Source organism: Lonchura striata, chromosome 4 (genome assembly GCF_050655825.1).
Source record: "Lonchura striata isolate lonStrDom1 chromosome 4, ASM5065582v1, whole genome shotgun sequence".
Classification (NCBI taxonomy): Eukaryota; Metazoa; Chordata; class Aves; order Passeriformes; family Estrildidae; genus Lonchura; species Lonchura striata.
The window spans coordinates 42,470,850-42,493,199 of record NC_140706.1 but is presented as its reverse complement, the minus strand read 5'-3'; the positions used below and the strand labels follow the sequence as shown (position 1 = coordinate 42,493,199).

General features: G+C 37.9%; 1 protein-coding gene across 1 annotated transcript in view; it reads right to left on the bottom strand.

Annotated features, from left to right (window-relative positions):
• The window catches only part of DCHS2 (dachsous cadherin-related 2), a 105,333-nt gene that overhangs the window by 44,396 nt on the left and 38,587 nt on the right, over positions 1-22,350 (bottom strand). The window contains exons 2-3 of the mRNA XM_021530219.4: positions 16,925-17,116; positions 9,817-10,048 (exon numbers count right to left, since the gene is read on the bottom strand). Of these exons, the coding sequence (XP_021385894.3) occupies positions 9,817-10,048; positions 16,925-17,116 (424 nt within the window). The remainder of the gene's footprint in view (positions 1-9,816; positions 10,049-16,924; positions 17,117-22,350) is intronic.

Sequence of the window (22,350 nt, the reverse complement as noted above, 5' to 3'; positions counted from 1 at the left end):
AAAGCTCCCAGCAAGGGACCACAAAGACAACTGTGGGTCAGCTTCAAGAAGGTGACATGTTTCATGTGGCTTGACTCACCATATAAATGAATAGTCTTATCTGCTGCTTTTAAAAACATTTAATTTCCATTTTTGAAATTAATATCTATATCACTGCAGTGCTTTGAAGATTTTACCTCTGGTTAATTCCTTATTCTGCATGACAGAGAGCTGGAACCAATTCTGCTCCACAGGTGAACTGCACACCAGATGAAGCATTAACACCCAGCCTCATTCACACCTTGGCAATCTCATTTTCCTGACTAGATCTGCATGAGCACAACTGATTGCAGATCCCAGCCCTTATAAATCAAAAGCATGATTACAGACTGCCTGCTGCCTGGATATGATCTGGATACAGATTTCAGGCAGAACTTGCAATGCTGATTGCATGTTAACAACTGCCACTGCATGTTGTAGTCTGGGAAGAGCTCTGCTCTGAGACAGGTCAGCACAGCCATGCTGGAATTCGCAGATGTTTTGCTGCAGAACAATCTGTGCCCAAGGGCTAGCAGAAATCTTTACAATGGTTTGGAGGACTGAATGTATGGGGAGAACTAGTACTATTGAAGGCAAAATCATGACTGCCATCTCTTTCATCTGCTTCATACTTCCTTACTGTATATTGTAGGGCAGAAACTTCCAAGAAGTCTTGCTCTTCACTTTGTGCCTATTCACCCAGAAAGTGCAAATGCACTAATGAAGGACAGGACTCTGTGCCACCCACCATCTTCTAGCAATGGCAACATTTCTCACAGGATTTTGCTGTTCTTATTTTTGTGGAGGTACACCCTATTCCACAAGTGGGTCAACTGCTGTTTTTCAACAGTTAAAGGCAGGAGACAGGAATCCACATGTAATGATTCTCTTAAATTACATTTTTTATTATATTCATGATCCTGTGTTCAGTCCTAATCTTACAAAAGCATCCAGCATCAACATAGGTTCACTCACCAAAATAACTTTTTGTGTGGGAAAAAAATCATACTGGTTAACCCGATAGGATTTCCACACACATCTCCATTTGAGCACTTTGAAAATCTGGTTTTGCACAGGGTTCTCCCATAAGCAAAACAAAAAATCAGCCCTACATTTATAGCCATTTCTAGGTAAACCAAATGTTTTCCACATTTGCTAAAGTGCTGCAAAGAGAAAAATCAGGATGCACTAACTTCAGTAACAATACCTGGATTGCATAGGTATGCATACTTAAATGGCTTCTAATATTATATCATTGTTCATGCAATAAAAAGACAAGTTTAGAACATGACAAGAGAAATCAAGTCAACAGTTACCAGTGGTGTTACCTAAGCCATTGAAATGAAACACCCTAACAACTTTAAATGATGGTACTATTTCTTCAGCAAATAACCTAGGATGAGCCAGCTGGCATCACCTGACACAGCTCAGACAACAAGCAGATGGCCAAAAGGTCCATATGGCTCCTCACCCCAGCTCACCTTCAAAGCTGGCCACTGGACCTGCTGTTCACTACTGTGCAGGTCAGAGCTGACCCACTGATCTGCCCAGAGCACCCCCCTAGCTTGGCAGCCTCCTAGGGCATGGGTGCTTGCACAGCTTTGCTTTTCATGTCTGAAAAAGCTTCAAGATGAGCACAGACAGGGTGATACTCCAGAAGATCAATGCAGTTAGGAGGTGTGCATTTTGCATTCATGTTAAAATTAGCATTGTTTTAACAAAGAATGATAGTGTTTCTGCTTGACATTTCTATTTAAGTTTATCCAACCCATTGCCTATGCTGTCATCTTGGCACTGCACACAGGCTCCAGCTTTAGCATTTCACCTGTACTTAAAATGCACCTTTTTACTGAAGCTGCATGCCTGATGGTAACCATAGCAACACTGCCAAATAAGACTGAACAGTTTAATAACAGTCAGGGGAAGGAAGGAATTAATAAGGAATTATATTGTTATTTACAATCTACCCTGTAATACACACAGCTTCACCTGACATGAAAAGTCTTTAAAAAGCTTACTTTTAATGGCACAAATGCTGGTTTGCATTTCAGCAAAGAAGATAATCTCTTCAGTTTGAAAATGTTAAGTGTTTGAATGTATTTGTAGTAAATAACTGATTGAACCAATATCAATCTTCTAGCTACATTTGTACTTTACAGGTCTCATAACCCTGTACTGCAGATGCTTTCAACACTGCCCCATCTGTAGCAAATTCTTGTGCTCAATTTATAGTTTTCCTCATAGAAAGAGAAATAAATATAAAAGGACTTACTTTCTACAACCAATACTATATAAACATACTGTGTTTAATCACAGGAATTTGCTTAGCACATGGAAGTCTGGTCAGGGAGTCTCCCAATAGCAAACCAGTACCTGGATCTATAAAGTAACATAAGCAATCTTAATACTGCAACTCCCCCAGAAGCATGACACTACTATTTGAAATATTATAGTTTACAGAGAGTTTTAGTGAGCTAAGTAGTATTCATCAATGCATAAAATATGAATTTCTAACTACAGCAGTTCCATTATTCACAAATGGAATACCCACCTGAGCATTAGCCTCTAATGTTGATCAAAAGAGGGCATGAGTTTGGTACTAGAATGGTTTTGTATCATCTAGGCTGTTTTCCCTACACAAGTGCTTTTTAGACAAAGTCTTGTAATTTGGGATGCAAAACTTTATGTTTCTAGAGACTACAGTTTGCCAATTTAAAAGATCAGGTGCCTCCTAGCTTTCTCTATTTTGTACTATTATATGTTTAAATAATTATTCCCTAAAAAACCACAAACAAGCCACACCATAAAAACACCTTCTGAAAATTCTACTTTTTCAGTAAAACATAACTGAAGAGATATAATTTGCTAGTACAAGGAGATTTCCTTTGTTTCTGCCCTGGTTTATTTCCTTTAATCTGACCTAATAGTAACTGAGAGCTTGTTTGCTGTCTGATTGCGTACAAATGGAACACTTTCACACAAACACAAGTCCATCCAGAAATCAAAGCTTACACCAGTAAGCAGGCAGGATTTTAGCCTGGTGAATTGCTGTATTTTCAAAGACAAAGGCAGAGACCTCCCCCCACAATCTGCACAGCTCCAACCCTGCCACACCTTCTCAACAGGTCGCCTTTCTTTGCTTAGCTTACCAAAGTTTTCAAAAAATGTCCTTTTAGTCAAGGACCTTTTCAATCAAACTGCCAGCCTCTAGATCCAAAAATAGTGCAGTGCACAACCTGGTAAGAAAACACAACTGTCATGACAATCAAGGATGATTTCTTTGAAAGTACTGTACAAAAAGATACATCAGGACAGATACAGAATGAAGCCTGCTATAAGGTAAAGATATATTTACTCTTCTTACATTAAGAGCATTATAAAACATTCCAGATACTGCCCTTCATTTACATGGATTGATTTTCTGCTGCACACATTTCCCTGCTGCATTCATTCTAACATTGTACCACAGCTGTCTGCTCCCTTGGCGTGACCTGCCATTTTCTTATTTTCTTTAGGCTGAGAACACAAAGTACACTAAATATATCCTGTACTCTCAGACCCATGCAGTCTCTAGCAAAGAAAAGGATTGCTCATTTAAATTTTAGTGGATAAATATCATACTATTCCCCTCCTCTAAAATGGGCTTAATATTTTCCTTTTCACCATTTTTTTTTTAATCAGACCACATCATCTGTGCAATGCCATGGAAGTTCACTCTTTGCTGCTTCTGGTGGGTTCTTCTGTTTCTGAGGTCTGACATGGGCTTAATTAGGAGGAAAGGGAGGTGGGCTAGAGTATTTTTGTTAATGCTTTACATTCTTTCATGCACAATAACCTAATGTATACTCATTATTGCATGGTTGAGTTTTTGGCACATAACTTATAGAAGTATTTCTCTTTGTAGATGGTTGATGCTATTGGATTTTATACATAAAAGAAAAAAGAGATACATTAGGAGCTAGCAGTATGGATATTTTTTTCATGCTGTTCTGCTGCAGATCTCTCCTTCAGGGCCAAAATCTGCACCCTTACACTTACTACAGCAAGTTTCACGTGCTTCTAGGACAATATACTGTTTTCTGCATTCTTTATGGTAAATTTCTCATTAGGTGAGATCTCTGTGAAGGTCAATGCCCACAAATAACTCAGCTGAGACAACTAATTTTTCTTTTTTGATTTAACTTAAACAAAGTTCTTCAAAGGTGAAAACTTACTGTGCTAAACCAATGTCTCAGACATATTACTCTGATTTGCAGCATTCCAAATATGCTAGCAAAATCATATGACAGATCAGAAAGACAATAATTGAAGAAAGTGCAGTTTAAAAAAAGTGGCCTCAAAATGTTCCAAAATAAAGCACTCTTAATTTTAAATGTTATTTATGTGAAGCTCTTCATATGTTTAGCAAATGTACTACATGCTGTAGGAAAATGCCAAAGTAGTTTAAAAATAAAGTATTTTTTCCTACAATACTATACAAAAACATCATCAATCATCAGAAATATGGTCCTTGTTTTCTTTAAAAAGGGTGTATCCCCATTTTACTTTGATGCTTAGTAAAATCTGCTATATATTAAACACTGCATAATACATGGAGTTAAGCACAGTTTTGGGGGTTTTCTCCCATAAACAGAAAGTTGGTATTCCAACATTACTTTTAAACCTGTATTGCAATAAAAAATAAAGCAATTAAAATTTCCAAAGATGCAGCAGTTAAAAAACAGTTCTATTTTTAAAATAAAACTTAATTTTTCAGCCTCCTTAACTGGAATGAATTTATTTTGAACCAAATCTAAATAAACATTTTAAGTTAGTTTGCCATTAAATTGCATTTACATATGGTTCTATAGTGCAGTAATTAAAGTAGTACAGCACTAAAATACGCACTGCCACAAGAAACATATACCAGTGAGGCACTGTTCTGTACAAGCTCTACTTTTCTCTTCTGTTAAAAAGAAATCAGAGTGTATCTTAAAGAGAGTAGGGTTTTAGCAAGTCAAAATTTCCACAAAAGAATGTTCACTTTGCAGGAGCTGTAGTTCTGTGCTGTTTTTTTTATTTTAATGTTCAACTACTAGTCAGCCCTTGCAACAAGGCTTGTCTGTTCTCCTCAAAATGTTTTTTTGGTGAAAATAAGTTACAGAAAGTATTATAACAAAAGGGTGATCCAAGTACCTTCAAGTCAATGGAGAGTTCTCCAAGTATCTCAGTGTACTGTGTTTATGTGGCAAGCATTTGGCCACGTGGGGGCTACAGGAGGTGGTGAAGACCATGGTGAGGCAGCTGTCCCCCTGCAGCCTATGGAGCTCCACCAGAGATCCACCTTCAGCCCATGGAAGACCCCTTGCTGGAGAAGATGGATGCCCAAAGAAGGCTGTGACCCCATGGGAAGCTCATACTGGTTCAGGTTTGCTGGCAGGACTTGTGACCCCACAAGAAATCCACACTGGATCATTCTGTTCCTGAAGGACTGAACCCTGCTGAACTGACCTGTGCTGGAGCAGAAGAGTGTGAGGAGGAAGGAACAGCAGAGACAACCTGTGATGAACTGCACAGTTCCCATTCCCCATCCTCCTGCGCTGTTGGGCCAGAGGACGTAGAGAAAATTAGGAGTGAAGTTAAGTGCAGGAAAAGAGAGGGGTCAGGGGGAATGTCCTCTATGATGTAGTTTTTATTTCTCATTACCTTCCTCTGATTTGATTGGTAATAAATTAAAGTCATTTCCTCAAAATGAGTCTCTTTTGCCCATGACAGTAATTGCTGAGAGATTTCTCCCTGCACTTTTCTTGACCCACAAGCCTTTATCATCATTTTCTTCCCCTGCACAGCTGAGGAGGGGAGTAATAGAGTGACTTTGCTTGGCACCTGGCATCCAGCCCAGGTCTATCAGCCATATTCACAGATACATTCTCAATAAAAGACACAAAAGGAAGGTCATAGCTTTTGTTCTAGTCATCTAAGTTAGGTAGAAATCACAGAAACACAAGCCTAAATATCTTATATATTTGAAAGAAACAGAAGCTAAATTAAATTTTTATATTTCTGTAGCATACACTGAACAATACTTTTCCCTACATGGTTTTCATGCTAGGTTTAAATAACAAATACATTCACATGAAGATAAACCATGGCTGCTGTCTTTTGCTTAGCCTTCAAGGAAGTTTTCTCTGCACCCAGGGATTAGCTAGGGGATGTGTTTTAAGATTATGAACAGGCTGTTTACCTGAAGATTGACACATGAAGTCGCACTGGTCCAGAATAATTTTCAAGGACTATTATTATGTTTGTTGGCTTGACACAACTTCCCAGATCATCATGATAGCCATCTTTTTACCAAAATGGCATCACTAAGATCAATGGAAAAATTAATTACATGGCATTGGGTGAAGGTAAGTATTAATGCTGTTATTGTAATTTAAGTATACTAATTCAGTTGTTAATCCTAAAGTCAAGCACTGCATAGGTTTTCTGCCACACTTATGATTGCATCCTGTGACTTACATTTTTAATTACCAGCTCAGCCATAACTATAAATACACTGTCTTTCAGACAGCTTGTTAGGTAACAATGGGAAAATAAACATAGCTCATACAGTTTCTTAGCCAGAAGAGCTCTTCAACTTGCCCTGTTCTAATCAATTCACGAGTACTGTTCATAGATCATGCATGGATCAGCTATCTACAAAAGGCAACATAATGAAGCCAAGATGTTGTTTACACCAACACTAGAAACAAACGATAGCAAGAGTCACGAACCAGCAGAGGAGATGGTTTACAGTTTCCTATCCATACATTTTTCTAGTTACACAGTTCTTAAAGTGGTTTTTCTTGTGGAAAGTCTATCATCAATCAAATGAAAAACACTTCAACTTTTTAAAAAATGGAAACACAATAAATGTTATTTATGAGGACAAGAGCATATCATAAACAATAAATGCAGTGTCTAAAAGCTAAAATAGCAAACAAATATAACTAATAAAATCTTGTTTAGAATTGGGGAAAAAAAAACAATCAGTGGAATGTCTGTCTAGTTAATGAAAGGATGTTCCTTCCCACTCCCAATGAATTTATCTATTTACAACATCCACATGTCCCAGTACTTGAAACAAAAGATGGAGCCCCTTCAAAGAGCCTGGATGTGCTTTAACCTCATAATATCTATGTATCAAAAGGAGTATTGTTATATTCTACATAGTGAGGAGTTGACCAGCTGGTAGGATATTTTGAACACAGCTCACAGAAAAACTAAGAGCTTTAACAAATAAGAGCCAGAAATAAGACATAGCAGTGAAGGTTTCAATTATTATTTTACTGTTTTATCCATTTATCTTCCAAAATATCAAAATTTAATTTTTAGTGAGTATTCTAAGTGCAGCACTCAACAAACACCCCTGAAGAAAATTACAGTGAGATAAATTTTCATGCCAAGAAGAAGAAAATGCCAAAAAAAAGAAAAATTGCATGTCATGGACAAAAGCATCATCTTGCTTATTATTTTAATGTATCATAGTGTAATGTGACACACTGTTTGCCACTAATTACTTTGAATCTCACTATACTGAAAATATCTCTGTCCACATAAAATATCAAAGGTTATAATTAACATAGTCAAAATTACTAGTGCACTGATTTTCATTTCTCCTTTCTATGTTCTCTATCATGGAGAAAAAAATAACTATTTAATAAAATTTATCAGGCAGGTAAATCCACAGAATTCTCCAACACCACCATTTGTCCTTCTGTTTAGGTCCTCTAATAATGAGAAGACCAGATAAAACAGAATATGACACACTGTAAATGGGAAAAAAAAATGCAGAAGACAACAGAAACAGACTGCACACCCATAAGCTCAGAAAAACAGAGACCAAACTGTAATATCATTTCATTTGGCTTTCTGGTTTGAGAATCCATCTCCTGAAGAATGCCTGTTCTTTCACATACTTGTCTGTTGCCCTCTGTCCACAAAAAGTGCAACCCAGCTAACTAGATGAAGTCCCTCACATAACCTTCAGAGAGGCACAGCTAAATTAGGCCATATATCAGAGCATATGAAGACAGCTTTAGCACAATGAGTGCTGGAAAATGTCTCTGTTGTAACAAGAAGTAACTTGTAACAAGAAAGGGGAAGAGCTCAAAACCTCTGTGCCCTAACAGGGAGCCACTAGTTTAATCTCTCTCTGAATACTAAACAGATTTTCAAGCTCAAAGACTACAAAAATTCTGTGTGATATATTAGCAATTTTAAATTTTTTTGTCGCTGTTGTTTTTTTTTGTTTTTTGGAGGGGGGGATTTATTTAGAACCTTTATTTTTTTCTTCATGCTCTAGTTTAAAAATCATTTGCCTCACTATGATTGAGCATAAGCCCCATTGTCAGTAGATGTGGAAGAATATAAATGGAAAAAGGGTATTCAGGAAAAAAAAAAAGCCCACAGCATAAATATTAATAAGTTAAAATTAGACACAGTCTGACCTTGTGAATTACGCAGGAGATCTGATTAAGTGCAATCAGGTTCCAAGCACTATAATACTGGGAATAGTGTCTGACCTAAGAGATTTTCTCATCACGAAATGTCAGCAATAATGACCTCAAGCAACTTCACCCTGAATTTGGTCTGCTTTTGATAAAATACTGTGATAGATCCATGAGGTAATAGTAACTTACAAGCTTATAGAGTCTTCATCATTAAGCATGACATTTTTCCTATACAAAGTGCCAAACTGGAAAAAGAGGCCAAAAGGTCACAATCCAAGGAAGAAGCCTTTCAAAAGGCTTTCTTTCAGCAGAGGGTTGCTGCAAAGCCAGTGCTGCTAATGTGATCCACAGGGGCACTTCTCTTCAACAAGCCTGATGGGACAGTTTTAAAATGACCAGTTAAATGCCTGTGGAGATCCAGCTCCCTAATTACTGACTGACCTACATATTTTTGACATCAGTTATGCCCCTGAGAACCTGACTTGACAGGTAGTTAAAAGTCTGCAGTTAAATAAATTCTGAAATAGCCAAGACAAGCAGCCTAACTTCCTAAGAAGATTAGTTTCTTCTGCTCATCAGAATGTTTTGGGAACTGTGTAAAAACAGACAGCATTTTGCAAGAACAGAACCTTGCAAGATTTTGAATGCCAAAGAGCTAATATATACATACATGTATCGCAGTTGAAAAAGATCTTAAAACATATAAACATATATCATAATCTGTACCATGACCATTTGTTGATCAGGATATATTCACATGCAAGGGCTGGCCCTCAAGAAAAATGGCAATTTCAGTTTAGTCAATCACTTACTGAAAAGCACACTTACAAAGCTAAACATTTGAGTCAAACAGGGAGGCAAATACGCCTTGTAAGACTGAGCAGAATGAGGACTTATCCTTGCACAGTATAGAGGAAGATCAGAACAGAAGCAGAGAAGAAATGAAAGGAGCATCTTGAAGGGTATATTTTTGCTCTTCAAGAATAAGCCCTAAGAATTCCAGAAATGCAGATAGTTTTGTAAAAAAGTAATCTTTTATTATATCCGACAATGATCAATAGATTTAGAGCTGAAAAGAGTGGATAAGTGGCATCCTGTTTGCCCTTCATTTTGCTAGCATATACTATTTTTCCATTTTCCGTTTATTCTAGTGATTGCAAATGCTTCATGTTAAACCTTAATCCTCCCTCTACCTCTAGTATTATTTTCCATCAGAATCTAAGTTTCACCTGTGGGACATGGCTCCAAATACAAAAAGCATCATCAAGGAAAATATATATCTTGTATAATTATCACCTTTCTGAATAATAGATTCATACAGTACCTGTGGATGTATCGACTGTGAAAAAAGAAGAAAATTCTCCTGGGACCAGTTCATATGTGACAATGCCAAATATTCCTGAATCTCTGTCCGTGGCCACAACATTGATGATTTCTGCTCCTGGCTGTGTGTGACTGCTGATACTTGTCACATAGATGTCTTGTTCAAAAACTGGTTGATTGTCATTAATATCTTCTATCTCGATGCGAACAAAAGCTTGGGCACTCAGACCACCCTGTTGGATAAATAAGGAAAAAAAAACCCCAAAGAACAAGATCAATTTTTAAAATAGTATGGTAAACAATTGGCTTCAATCCATCATTAGGAAATGGAGCATACTGCGACAGTTTTGATCAATGAAAATGTCTATTAAAAGCAAATTACAGTATCTGCAACACCCCAAAACACTGCACAGAAGTAAGCCATGTGCTCAGCACAACACCAAGGGCTGAGGGAGTTCGCAAAGAGATTCAGCTTCTCTACAATGGTGAGGCCTGAACACAAAGTCAGTTTTGTTAATGCTAATGAGCACTGCACATCAAAAAACTTGCTAGTCTAACCTCACATGCTTCTGCTGACATCTCCAACACACCACTTATTCCGTCACAGATAAAAGTCAGGGCTTTATGCTCCAGGAAGGCATGCCCCTCAGGTAACTGTGGTTCTCCAGTAAAGCAGGAATAACTTCTCTCTGAAACTTTCAGATGTAAAAGCATGACCATTATAATGGTGAACATGAGGTTTTTCCAACCAGGGAAACAGCCTAAAAGCAGTGCACGATAGCCAAAAGCTGACCTGTCAGGCTGCTGTCTATGATACCTATGCTCAATTTACTGACAGATGCCCTAAAAAGCCCACTAAAATACCACATGGGACCACATTTAGCCTTGCTCTGGAGTGAAACTGAAGAAAGGAGCAACTACAAGCTGGCTTACCACACTATACTACAAAAAAATACTGATTTGCTATGACAAAGCACTGAATTTTGTGACAACCTGCAAAAAAGACCGTTCTCTGGGTACTGAAGTGTAGATCCCACAGGCACCCGAGTGAAACTAGTGGCAATTTACTTCTTAGAGGACTCCCTCCATGAGTTTGGAGGGTTTCATGTTTACAAGACTATTTTGTAGCTGTAGGAAGTACAAGCATTTTTAAAAGAAAGCAGATTCACTGTGGCAGAGATAACAGTGAATTCTGGGGCACTGGCATGTTCAGAGGCACAAGGCAGCATAGGCATATACAGTCTGCATATGGTTTATGTGGTACATTAAAATACAGATGGAGGAAGAATCCTGAGCTCTTCAAAGTCCACTGAGCGTGCTGTCCTTGTAGCAGTCACTTTGAAGAACTGCTGACACAGATCAGATGTTCATGCACACACAAAACAAACTATGCTGAGCTAGTGCAAACTTCATTTTGCAGTCACAGTAGCCGTGATACAGAGAAAACCACACCAACCTGAACCCAACTATGTTGCATATTTCTGAAATCCAATTGCTTACTTCAGTTATTTTTAAACCTGACCTTCGTTAAACTATCCAAGGATTCAGACTGGATATGACTCCTTTAGACTTGCCCTGCCATATAACAATCTCCCACAGAACTACTTTTGAGGGTTTGCTTAGTGTGTCCACAGGTTCAGACTTATTTTTGAAAAAAAAAAAAAAAATTACAGTCAGCATTTACTTTCACTGTGTTGTGATTTTTTGCTTTGTCCTGGCTTTTTTGTTCTTCTGTGTTGTAATGTTAATTGGGTGCAGTGACATTCCCATAAATGCTCCAGTAAGTGGAAAATTAAGATGATCTTATGCACCATGTGTCTGTGTTTCACCCACAAAGAGGGAGATCTATCCCACATCCTCCTGGTGCACTTCTGAAGAAAATAAAGCATGGAATGCTTCCAGGGCTCTTGCTGCTGCACAGGCAAGCCAGCAGCCAGGACTCTTGCCTGAGGACCAGGACTCTAAAGGACAGTCAGCCTAAAAATGACTGGGACTGCCATGAAACCCCAATATGCTAATATGGAGAAATGGAGATGGCAGTGAGCCCAATGCCAACATCCCCACTTCAGGGCAAGCCCCTTCTCCATTACCTTGATTTCCATGAAAAGGAAATCCCTGTGCAGGAGCTAAAAAGGGAAGGCAGGGGAAGGGGAGGGAATGTGCTCTGCTCAGTGTCAGAATATGCTCTGCGTGTCCACGGCTTTCACGTACTTTAGAACAGAAATCAGAAGTATTTTTAAGGGAAGAGGACCAGGGAAGAAGTCAGGTCAAGAATAAAAAGTATCTTAAAAAAGATGGTTGGAATAAAGTGAAACCAAACTTACAAGAGCTTGTAAATTTCTTTCAAGCTCCGTTTTTATTAAACAGGCATACAAATCCCCAAACCTCATTCTTCAGCCAATTTGTATTTGTGTTGCAGAGTTATGTAACGATTGAAAAGTCTTTTGAAATTGACCAAATTTTATGATGGAGACAGAACCTTCTTTTCCTGAAGAAGCAGTGCATACCTTCAAATGCTAAGTATGATATTTACTTAATGATATTAACTGGTTGTGGCCCAGTTCTTGCTCTGACAACTGAAAAAAAGTATCATTCCAATTGAGAAGGAAATAAAACTCCTATTTCTAATGATGTGGATATACTTCATCTACTTAGAAGCAAGCAAAACTTTTATCTTCCAAAACATGAAGGCTGACTTATATAAGATCTATTGCTGACAGAAAATTACATTTGTCAAAACATGTTAACAAGCAATGTAAAGCCACAGCTGTTAATTTCAAAATCCCTTATCTCAAATGTTCAAGTATTTTTCACTACTGTTGTACTCTCTGGTGCAACAAAGTCACAATGACTTCTCTGTCAGAGTCCTGAGGGTTGCGTCCCTCGTGGAAGAAAAAGAGGACATGAACTACCATCAAGTCAAAATAACAACAATTAATGTTTTCATTGCTTCAGAAAGACCAAATCTCTGTGAATAGCTAAAGCTATTAGTAGACCTCTTTATCAAGTCTTTAAAAACATATATTAACCTGCCTTTGGCAGGGGAAAGTCTTTGTCTTAATAAGTAGAAATGATTTTGAGCAGCTGTATTTCTTTATTTCTGTGTTGTAAAATGCTTAAAACTCCATCAAGATTTTCATCACAGTCTCTAAAGTTTTTGTCAGTGAATCATGCTGTCAAATTTTTGTTCCAAACTGAACTGTTATATACAGAATCTCTGACATAAAGGCTTTTTTTTTGTTTGTTTGTTTTTTTTTTTTGTAAACCTAAAGGATATATCATCATGAAGTAATGTTGTCAAAGTGGAGAGGGATCTCCAATTATTTCAAAACCCTTAAGTTTCTCAGAAGCTTTGCCTGTGAGTGTTAAGTGTTTATATCTAGGTTTCAACTGCTCCAGTGTAAAAGACAAAGAAAACTGGATAGGCAGGGTGGATTACCAAAAAGAAAGAGACAAGACTGTCTCTATGCAGAAAGGCAGTAAAAGAATCATTAACACACCTGCTGATGGTGAACCCTTTGCAGGGACGATGAATCAACTGAAAAGCTGAAGACCTACCATTTCATATAGGGGAGACAAGGATACTTCTTTTCATCTTTGATTTATCAGTGAGAGTGCCCCCACAAGCTCTCACAGGATGTTTATTTAAAACCAGTTTAACAAAAGCTGTTTTCCACCTGCCTCTCCATGAGCTCTTGTGTGCAATTGAAGTTCACTCCTTACATTTTCTACACAATGCATAAAAGACATGACTGACAAGTTCTAAAGCCATGTAATGGAGTAGCCAGGAACAGGTGGAGGAAATTGATAGTTTTGCTGTAAGATAAACTGCATACCACCTGGAAAATACTTTATTTTCCTCCTCATTTCTAATTAGCTGTGTTATTTACTTTCCTTTTCATCTCTCTAGTCTTCTTTGTCACAAGTGACCTTTCATCCTTCCTCTCTCTTTTCTGTGCACATTTCTTCCCTGATCACAGCCTCTACTTTGAGCCCCACACCTAACACCTTTAATTGATCAAAATCAGCAGCAGAATGTCAGAAGATAAGACAAATATACAAATATACAAAGACAAATACTACAATTCTGCTTTAAAGGTAGAGAGCTGGTCAACACAAGTTCAGGTGCACTAAAAACTTTGAAAAGCTGATACTGAATTTAGTGCTTTAGTATTTAGGTGTCAGATGGGCAAACTTCTACAAAGTGCTGACTTCCAGTAAAAAGATCAAGCCTTGCCTGTCACAAACAAAGCAATAAAAAACTGAACCTTTCTCCCCATTACTGAAGTTCTGAAAACACAAGGTCCGTAAATAAAGATAAATGACAGAGCAGTTTTAAAGTTAAATACTCTGTAGTTTCAATGCATTGGTTATTTTCCTTTAACTTAAAATTTATCAATAGAGCAGTAATTTAACTAAAAAAATTAAGACATCAAGCTTTTCATTATGCAACATATTTTCTTTCAGATTTTCAAAATAATTTTCTGTACCTGAGTATCTTAGAAACTTTTCAGAATTTCACTGCTATTGTCAAGCTCTCACATAGCCTTTATTAATGACTAATCTTGATATTCCAGATGTGTATGTCCTTTACATTTATTCATCTTCAAAACATGTGAATGAGAGGAAAAATAAAATTATGAAGTATAGAAGAATGCCTAATTTTCTGCTATTATACATTTCAATACAGACGGCTTTACTCTTCAAAGTTGGTTTGGATATGTGTACTCAAGTATAAATTTTGAAGACAGAAATCACATGCAAGTGAAATTCCAAAATGGTCAGATAGAACTATTTCTGCTATAGACATTAGAGGAATAGAATGGAAAAACCAGCTCTTATATCCTTATATTAAAATTATAGAATGGTTTGAGTAGGAAGAGATCTTTCAAAGGTTCTTTAGTCCAAACCTCCTGCAATGAGCAGGGTCAAGTTTTTAGACATCCAAATCAGATGAGTATGGAAACAAATATACAAATATATTTATGTATTTTTTTCTGCTCTAAAGAAATCTATGAGGAAGAAAAAGCACACTGCTAAAGGGAATATTAATTAAGGAATATTTCTGTAGCCTCTGAAATGAACACTGAATTGGGACACCTAAAGAAAAAACATTGTTTAACTATTACACAAATACCTGAATTCAAAAAAACAGATATACCCTCAATGGCTACATTCCCGAAATGAAATAATTAATACAACCATCAACTGCAGCTATTTAAGTTATTCTACTCATTAATATAGGAATCATAGTTCATTAAGTTTCTTCAGTGTACAATTAAAAAAAAAAGACATTTTAATGAAAAACTCAGCATTTCTAACACAACTGCATTTTTAAAAAGTTACATTAGATACACTTAAGACATCATCCTAAATGCAATTTTGATCTTCAAAGTAAGAAATAAAAACTGCATAGCCTGAAATAATTGAATGTCAATGTTTTTCAGGACAAATTGTACTGCAAAATATGACCTGAATAACATTTCAAAAAGTGTCCTGATATTAATTTTAACATTTGAAGGCAACCAATAACCTTTTCTTCATCTTCTTCACAATTCTCTATTAAGCTGAAGAAGGTAAAGAACAGTATGATCTGGGCCTTACAAAGCAAACCACCTCAGACTGCAAATCACAAAATTAATATTTTGTAATGAAAATAATATCATGAATAGTTTCCTGCAATTATTTTTCTGGAGTTGTCCTGGTTTGTAAGATAAGCTTGTATTCTATTTGCCATCTGTTGGAGGTTGGGCAGGTTTGTTATCTCTTCCAAGAACGATGGTTTGCTCTGAAGAGGTAATGGTTTGTTAATGGGCCATTGACTGATTCAATGCAGGGCTGATAACGTAACACCATCCCATTGTGAGGTGCTCCACCCAGAGGGGGAAGCCAAGCACTCTTTTATTGGATAAAAGGGGTACCTTTTGGGGAGACAGAGCAGCTCTCTCTTTTTTTTTGCGGGATTTCCCAGAGAAGCAGCTCCTTCGGTGGGATTCCCAGAGAAGCGGCTGGAGCACGGTGAGGCGGCGGCGGCGGAGCTCGGAGGCAACCCCGGCACAGAGGAAGACCGGCCCAACTGCCACCAGATCTTCAGAGAAAACTATACCCTTCTAAAGATCACCACTTCAGCTACAATTCATCAGCCACTGCAAGAGGAGCAGCTGTCATTTCAACCGGACTGCTACCAACACCCCGAATCCTCAGGTTGTGGACTTTATCACTAGTTTTGTTTGTACCGATTGCATTTGCCTTTTTAAGTTGTTATCTAGTTTTCTCCTAGTAAAGAATTGTTACTCCCATTCCCATATCTTTGCCTGAGAGCCTTTTAATTTGAAAATCCTGGTAATTCGGAGGGAGGGGGTTTACCTTCTCCATTGCATAGGAGGCTTTTGCCCTCCTTCACAGACTCCTGTCTTGTCAAACCAAGACAGGAGTTTACTAGCAAAATTTTTTGTTACATGGCATCAGGTGGCAAGGTGTCCATCTCCAGACATCTTTATATGTCCCCACCACAGCAAATGTCTCCTCACCAGGATCTGCAATGAACTATTTCAGGCACATACAACCACGCCACCCTTGCTGTGCCATGAACGCTCACCTCCAAGCATCAGCTGTTGTACAGTAGGAAAACTTTCAGACATGCAGCTGCAGGGAGGCTGCACCCACCCATGGCAGCAGCAATGGCACAGCCAGCTAGAAAGGACCAGGAACTTACCCAGGAAAGTCACTGCCACCCACAGTAGCCATGCAGTTCTAGCCCATGGTACTGTCTTATAACTGCTGCAGTGATCTTGAAAGTAGAGAGCGGAAGTAACTTGGAGTCCATTGGTTCCAATAGGAGGAGGAAAATTAGCAAGGACTAACACATCCTAGAAACCTATTTCTAGACCTTATTTAGAATTCCTTGGGTATTTCCCAACCAAATTTATTAGTTCAGGTAAAAACTCACAGTTCATGAATATAATTTTCTGCTCTCTTTAAGGACAAGACATTTTATTCAAATTCATGTCATTTTTACATAGTTGCTATATTCTCATTTAAAAGAATACCAGACATCCAAATTTGCAAATGCATTCACAAATTTGGCAGTGTAGAAAGGTGAAACTTACCCCATCTGTAGCTTTTACTAAGAGATCATAAATGGTTGGATCTTCTTCTCTGTCAATGTCTTGAGACACAAAGATCTGACCAGTGTGTGGGTCAATCTGGAAAGCTTTGGATTTTTCATAAAAATTAAATCCATCGTAAAGAGAATATTCAATTTCTCCAAACTGGTCAGCATCTGCATCTGTTGCTTTGACCTGCAGAGAGACAACAGAGATAAAAATGAAGTCAGTGAAACTATTACTCATTAAAAGAAAGTGTCTGTGATTTTTGAACCCATTTGTGTTGTAAAAGCAAATGTGTATACACAGAATAAATTCAAATACGTTCTGCTACCTAAGCTGGCTTCCAGCAGTTCGTAAAATATCTCAGCTACTGACAGTGTAAATATCAAACTTCTTCCTTTCCCATGATTGGAAAAGCCATGTTCTTAAGCCATGTCATTAGGTGATACCTTAAGGTATTTTCCCTTTATGTTATTTTTATCAACAAAGATAGCTCCTGGGAAAAATCAGAAAGTTCTTATGTCACATGTAGATCAGAAAGGTGCAGCAGGACATCCTTACCTAATGAATTCTATAAAAGACTCCCCAGATCTTAATTTAGTTTTCACTTGAAAGATATCTTGGTGGCACTTAGGCTTTTTGACCCACAGCTGGTATTTTGTACGTTCCCCTTTCAATTTTATTCCCTTATGATCTTTGATAACAAGAATTCTCTGCTGAGTTTGGCTCTTCCCTGGCACATTCTCTTGCGATGTTTTTATAATTATTTTCTACCAAAATGTTTCTAAACTTAAGTGAAAACTACGTACATGTCAAGATAACCAGTATTTTCAGTTCTCTAATTTGCCACTATTGGAGACACATAAATAATTTCTCCTTTACAATTAGATCCCTTTTCTACTTTTTCTTTGAAAATGGTAATTTCTGTGGGTTTTCCATCAGCCCATCTGTACAAGCACAATGTCTTAACAGAGGCATTAACAGAGAAGACCCTAACAGAGTTTTGGAAACTTTAGTATCACAAAGCCCAAGAGTTAGATTAGAATTGGTGGGAGCCCACAGACAAGACCTGCACTAGCCAGTGCCTGCACCTGACACAGGCTGATAAGGTGAGACCCACAGCCATCAACCACAGCCAGGGCAGAGGTGGAGGTCTGCACGTGCCTGCCTGTACAGAAAACCATCTGGCACAGTTTTAGGTGGAGTTTCAAAAGAAACAGTCCAGGCCAGGGAGTATTCTTAGAAGTAAGTTTGGATTAGGTTGTCCTGTTTGGATGCTATAAATTAATTTTGTTGCATGGACACAAGCTATGCCAGGTCATTTGGCCATGGGACCCAGAACAGCTTTTGACTGCTGTTCCTACCAGAACAAATGTGGCTATAAAGATCAGTCAGTGTCTGCATCACAAGCTCCCTTCTTCGCCCACACAGGAATTGTTTTGACACTAAGATACTTAGCTGTGACCGAATTAAAACCAAATGAATAAAACATGTCTTGGGAAGGCTGAAAAACATGGAAGTGGGGAAAGGGAAACCACATAAAAAGTGTGAATTCAAATCATAAAGTTCATAAAGTTAAAACTTACTCTAAACAAGTTACATCAATCAGAATTTTAAAATGACAGCCCAAAAGATACACGTTATTTCATTTGGTTTTTTTTTTCTTGTTGTGGTTTGGTTTTTGCTTGTTTTTCAGACTTTTCCACTTCTTCATGGAAACTCAAGATTTTTTGTATTTCAGAAGTGTCACTGGCCTGCACCGCATACTCCATAACATTTTTCCTCCCATAAGAAAGTTTTTCACAATGCCAAAGGCTGTCATTCCAGAATTGCCACAGCAAAAAGCTCCTTTAGGGGAGCCTTGTGCTCACAGAGCCCTTCATGCCCTTTTCACACCCTTGCAGTTTGCATCCCACAGTTGCAGCAGTGTGCAATGCGTGGCCACTCCTGACTTGAGTCCAACCACTCGTTCTGGGAAATTTAAAAGCAAAATTTACAATCACGCATAGCTGAACAAAGATCCAGTCCTAAAAATGCTTAACAGCTATATGTAAATCAAGTCTACAACATGCATGTTTCTCCAGCCTAGTATTTTGTTATTTCTGTCAAAAAAACAAGAACAGAACATATGTCTAGTGTGCTCTCAGTAATCTACCACCCTAATGTTATGGAACAATAATTACTTGGCCCTTATGAGAAAAAGCATTTCAATTTATTTCTTTTGCTTGAAATCCAACAGGGGTGACAGTACTGAAAGGTTCTGTCTGACTGTGCCTACATGCAATTACATGCATAAATGCTAACATTTTTGTCTGCAATTAAGCATGAGTGATTAATTGCAGGTGAAATCTGGAGGTATTGTTAGAAGTTTAGCTCATTACATTCAGTGACGTGTTTTCTTTGTTGTAAATTACGCAGTCCTCAGACTTTGAGCAGTACATGTAAAGGCATAATGAGTGATGAATTTAAATAAAAATGCTTTAGTTCAAGGCTATGCAAATTTAAAGGTCTAATTGTGATCAACTTAAATTACTATAATCATCTTTCAAGCAGCAGAACTAAGTGCCATCCAGTTTTGGAGAAAAATATAATCTTTCTCACCGTTCAAGTACCTCACATCCATTCAATTTCTACCCACTTAGTAGTCCTTTTTTTAATCACTCACCATGGAACCTTTGATCTGAAGAGGGAAGATCAGGAATTAAAAACAAATGAAAAATTTCCTGTAGCAGACAGATCTGACATTGAATGGCACTACACTTGAGGTCAGGGAAGCTATTAACTATGATCATAGAATCACTGAGGCTGAAAAATGACCCTTAAGATTATCAACTAAATGCAAGCTGATTTAGAAGGAGGAATTCAGTGAACACATGCTAACAAATTCAAGTTTTTTGACACAATTAAGAGACCAAGTTATTGAAGATTTTGGGAATTAAAGCACACAGTAGTCACTGTCTGAAAAACGTTTGGTTGAGATAGCATACTAAGAGCACCAATCCTACAGGGTATTGCAGCTGTTAACTGCCCAAGAGCTGTGAGTTACAGCAGCCCAAACAGGAGGAAATTAAGGCAGCAGCAGGAATTTTCACAGTGGAGTGATCAAGAGTGTTCTATGTTAGCAATATCACAAAGGTGATGGAGTTGAATGGATTTATGTGCCTTGAAGAAGTGGGAGGCAAGAGAGTACCAATTATGTAACACTTCTGACAAACCTGATACAAGATTGGAATCTTGGAGATAAAGGGAAGAAAAGGAAGGGTTATGCCCCCAAGGTCTTCCTCCTTTCACTAAATATGTTTTCAATGCAGTTAAGTTGAACATCCAAGTTTTTAAGGAGTGTAAACTTGGGAATAAGTTCAGGACAAAATATTTCCCCTAGAAACATTTTTTAAAGCCAACAAGAGTCATTGTATGGATAGCTCCTGGCTGGACTTCTCCTGTCAGTCATGCTTCCTGTATCTTGCATCCTTTGGTCAGCTTGTCCAATGCCTAGACTAAAAATCTGTCAGAGAAAAAATGTTTTATCTGTCCAGTTGACACTATCAAAAGTGGTCAGACTTCAGATATCCTCTCAAGAGGAGAAAACACGGGGATCTAGAGAAATGTTGTGCAGAACAAGTGAAAAAATCTGACCCACCTGTGTGATGTTCAGACAGACTTGTGCAAGAGGATAATAAATGGTGTGAAGTGGAAGATACTAAAGGGTGTAAGAAGACAGACAAAATTCAACAGTGTTGCAAGTACAGAAATAATCTTCCATTGCATATAGAAAGAGGGGATGATCTCAAAGAACCTGTGATTTTAGGGGTAACTACCCAATTTTCCTTATCCACACGTGCATTTCAACCCTGTAACACATGTCCAGGTTTAAACAAAAAAAAAAAATTGTAGGCAGTACACTTAAATAAGAGGGAACAAAACCATTTTTAGCACTATGCTGAGAAAGGAGAGACTTCAGAGCTTACAGAAAGCAAACATTTGGGAGATCTTCAGCTGCTTCCACATTCACTTCAGTGGAATGATGACAATTCATAGCAATGGGAAATATGTCCCCATATTTTACAGGCATTGAATAGTGTAACCAAAAAACTAATTGTAAACAAGATTATAGAGAAATAGAGCTACTAAATTCCACATTACTTTAAACAAAATAATTTTAAGAGAAAATACTTTTGCTTTTTTGTTTGTTTGGGTTTTTTTTAGATTTCCACTCCTTTTTATCCCCAACAAATAAAAATTAAGTCTCTGTGGTTATACATACCTTTATTTTGCTTCCTAGATATTATTTCCTAACAAATGAACGTATTTTGAAAAGCAGAGCAAATATTTTGCATTATATCCAAAATGGGGGAAATGCCTTGTGCACACAAAACCACAACAGAAAAGAATCTTATTAATTGCAGATCAAAGATTCAGAACTTATATAAAAATATTTTTTAGGATTTAGAGTATGCAGCCTTAAAGATGACTGATTGGCAGTGCTGAATTTCACATGTGAGTGGCCAGGATTAATTTTACATCTTTCAGATAAGATCAGACCACTGGAAAGACCAGGTCATTTGGTTAAGTCATCACTGTGGTCATCTGTGTTAGCAATTAAATGAGATTAAGAAATATTAAATCAATTCTTCACAGCATAAGAATTTTTCCCATACCACATATTCTGTCAAGTTTACTTCACTTGATTTCAGCTAACCAAGGTACAGATTTCATAGCTGTTAAAATCTGTTTGGTGGACTCAATGTCAGATCGTAAGACAGATTTTGAGCATTTATTTTTTGCACAAGAAGTCTGTTCAATTGTTTTAGCTCTACTGATATAATAAAAAACAAGTTAATTTCCAGCAGTCAATTTTAAAGAAAATCAGAATATAGGGTAAATAAAAGCATACTACACTACTGAGGGAATCAGGCCCAGCCAGGATAGGTTTAGGAAAGACAGGGTTCTGCTTGACTGACCTGATCTCTTTTTATGGCAGGTGACCCATCAAGAGAATGAGGGAAAAAGCCATGGATGTGTCTACCTCAACTTCATTAAAGCCTTTGATACTGCCTCCCACAGCATTTTCCTGGACAAGCTGGCAGCCCATAACTTGGAAAGGTGTACTCTTGACTGGATGGCCGGGTCCAGACAGTGGTGGGAAATGTGCAACCACCTGGGTGAGGCCACCCCTGTTCCATATCTTTATCAATGATTTGGTCAAGGGGGTTGACTGCATCCTCAGTCAGTTTGCAGACAACACCAAGTTGGGGGTGGGGGGATGACAGGTAGAGAAATCTGATGGAGGGCTGGAAGCTCTGCAGAGGGATGTAGACAGACTGGATTAATGGGCCAAGGCCAATTGTACGAGGTTCAGCAAGGGAAAGTGGCAGGTCCTACACTTGGATCTCAACAACCTTGTGAAGGGTTAAAGGCTGGAAAGT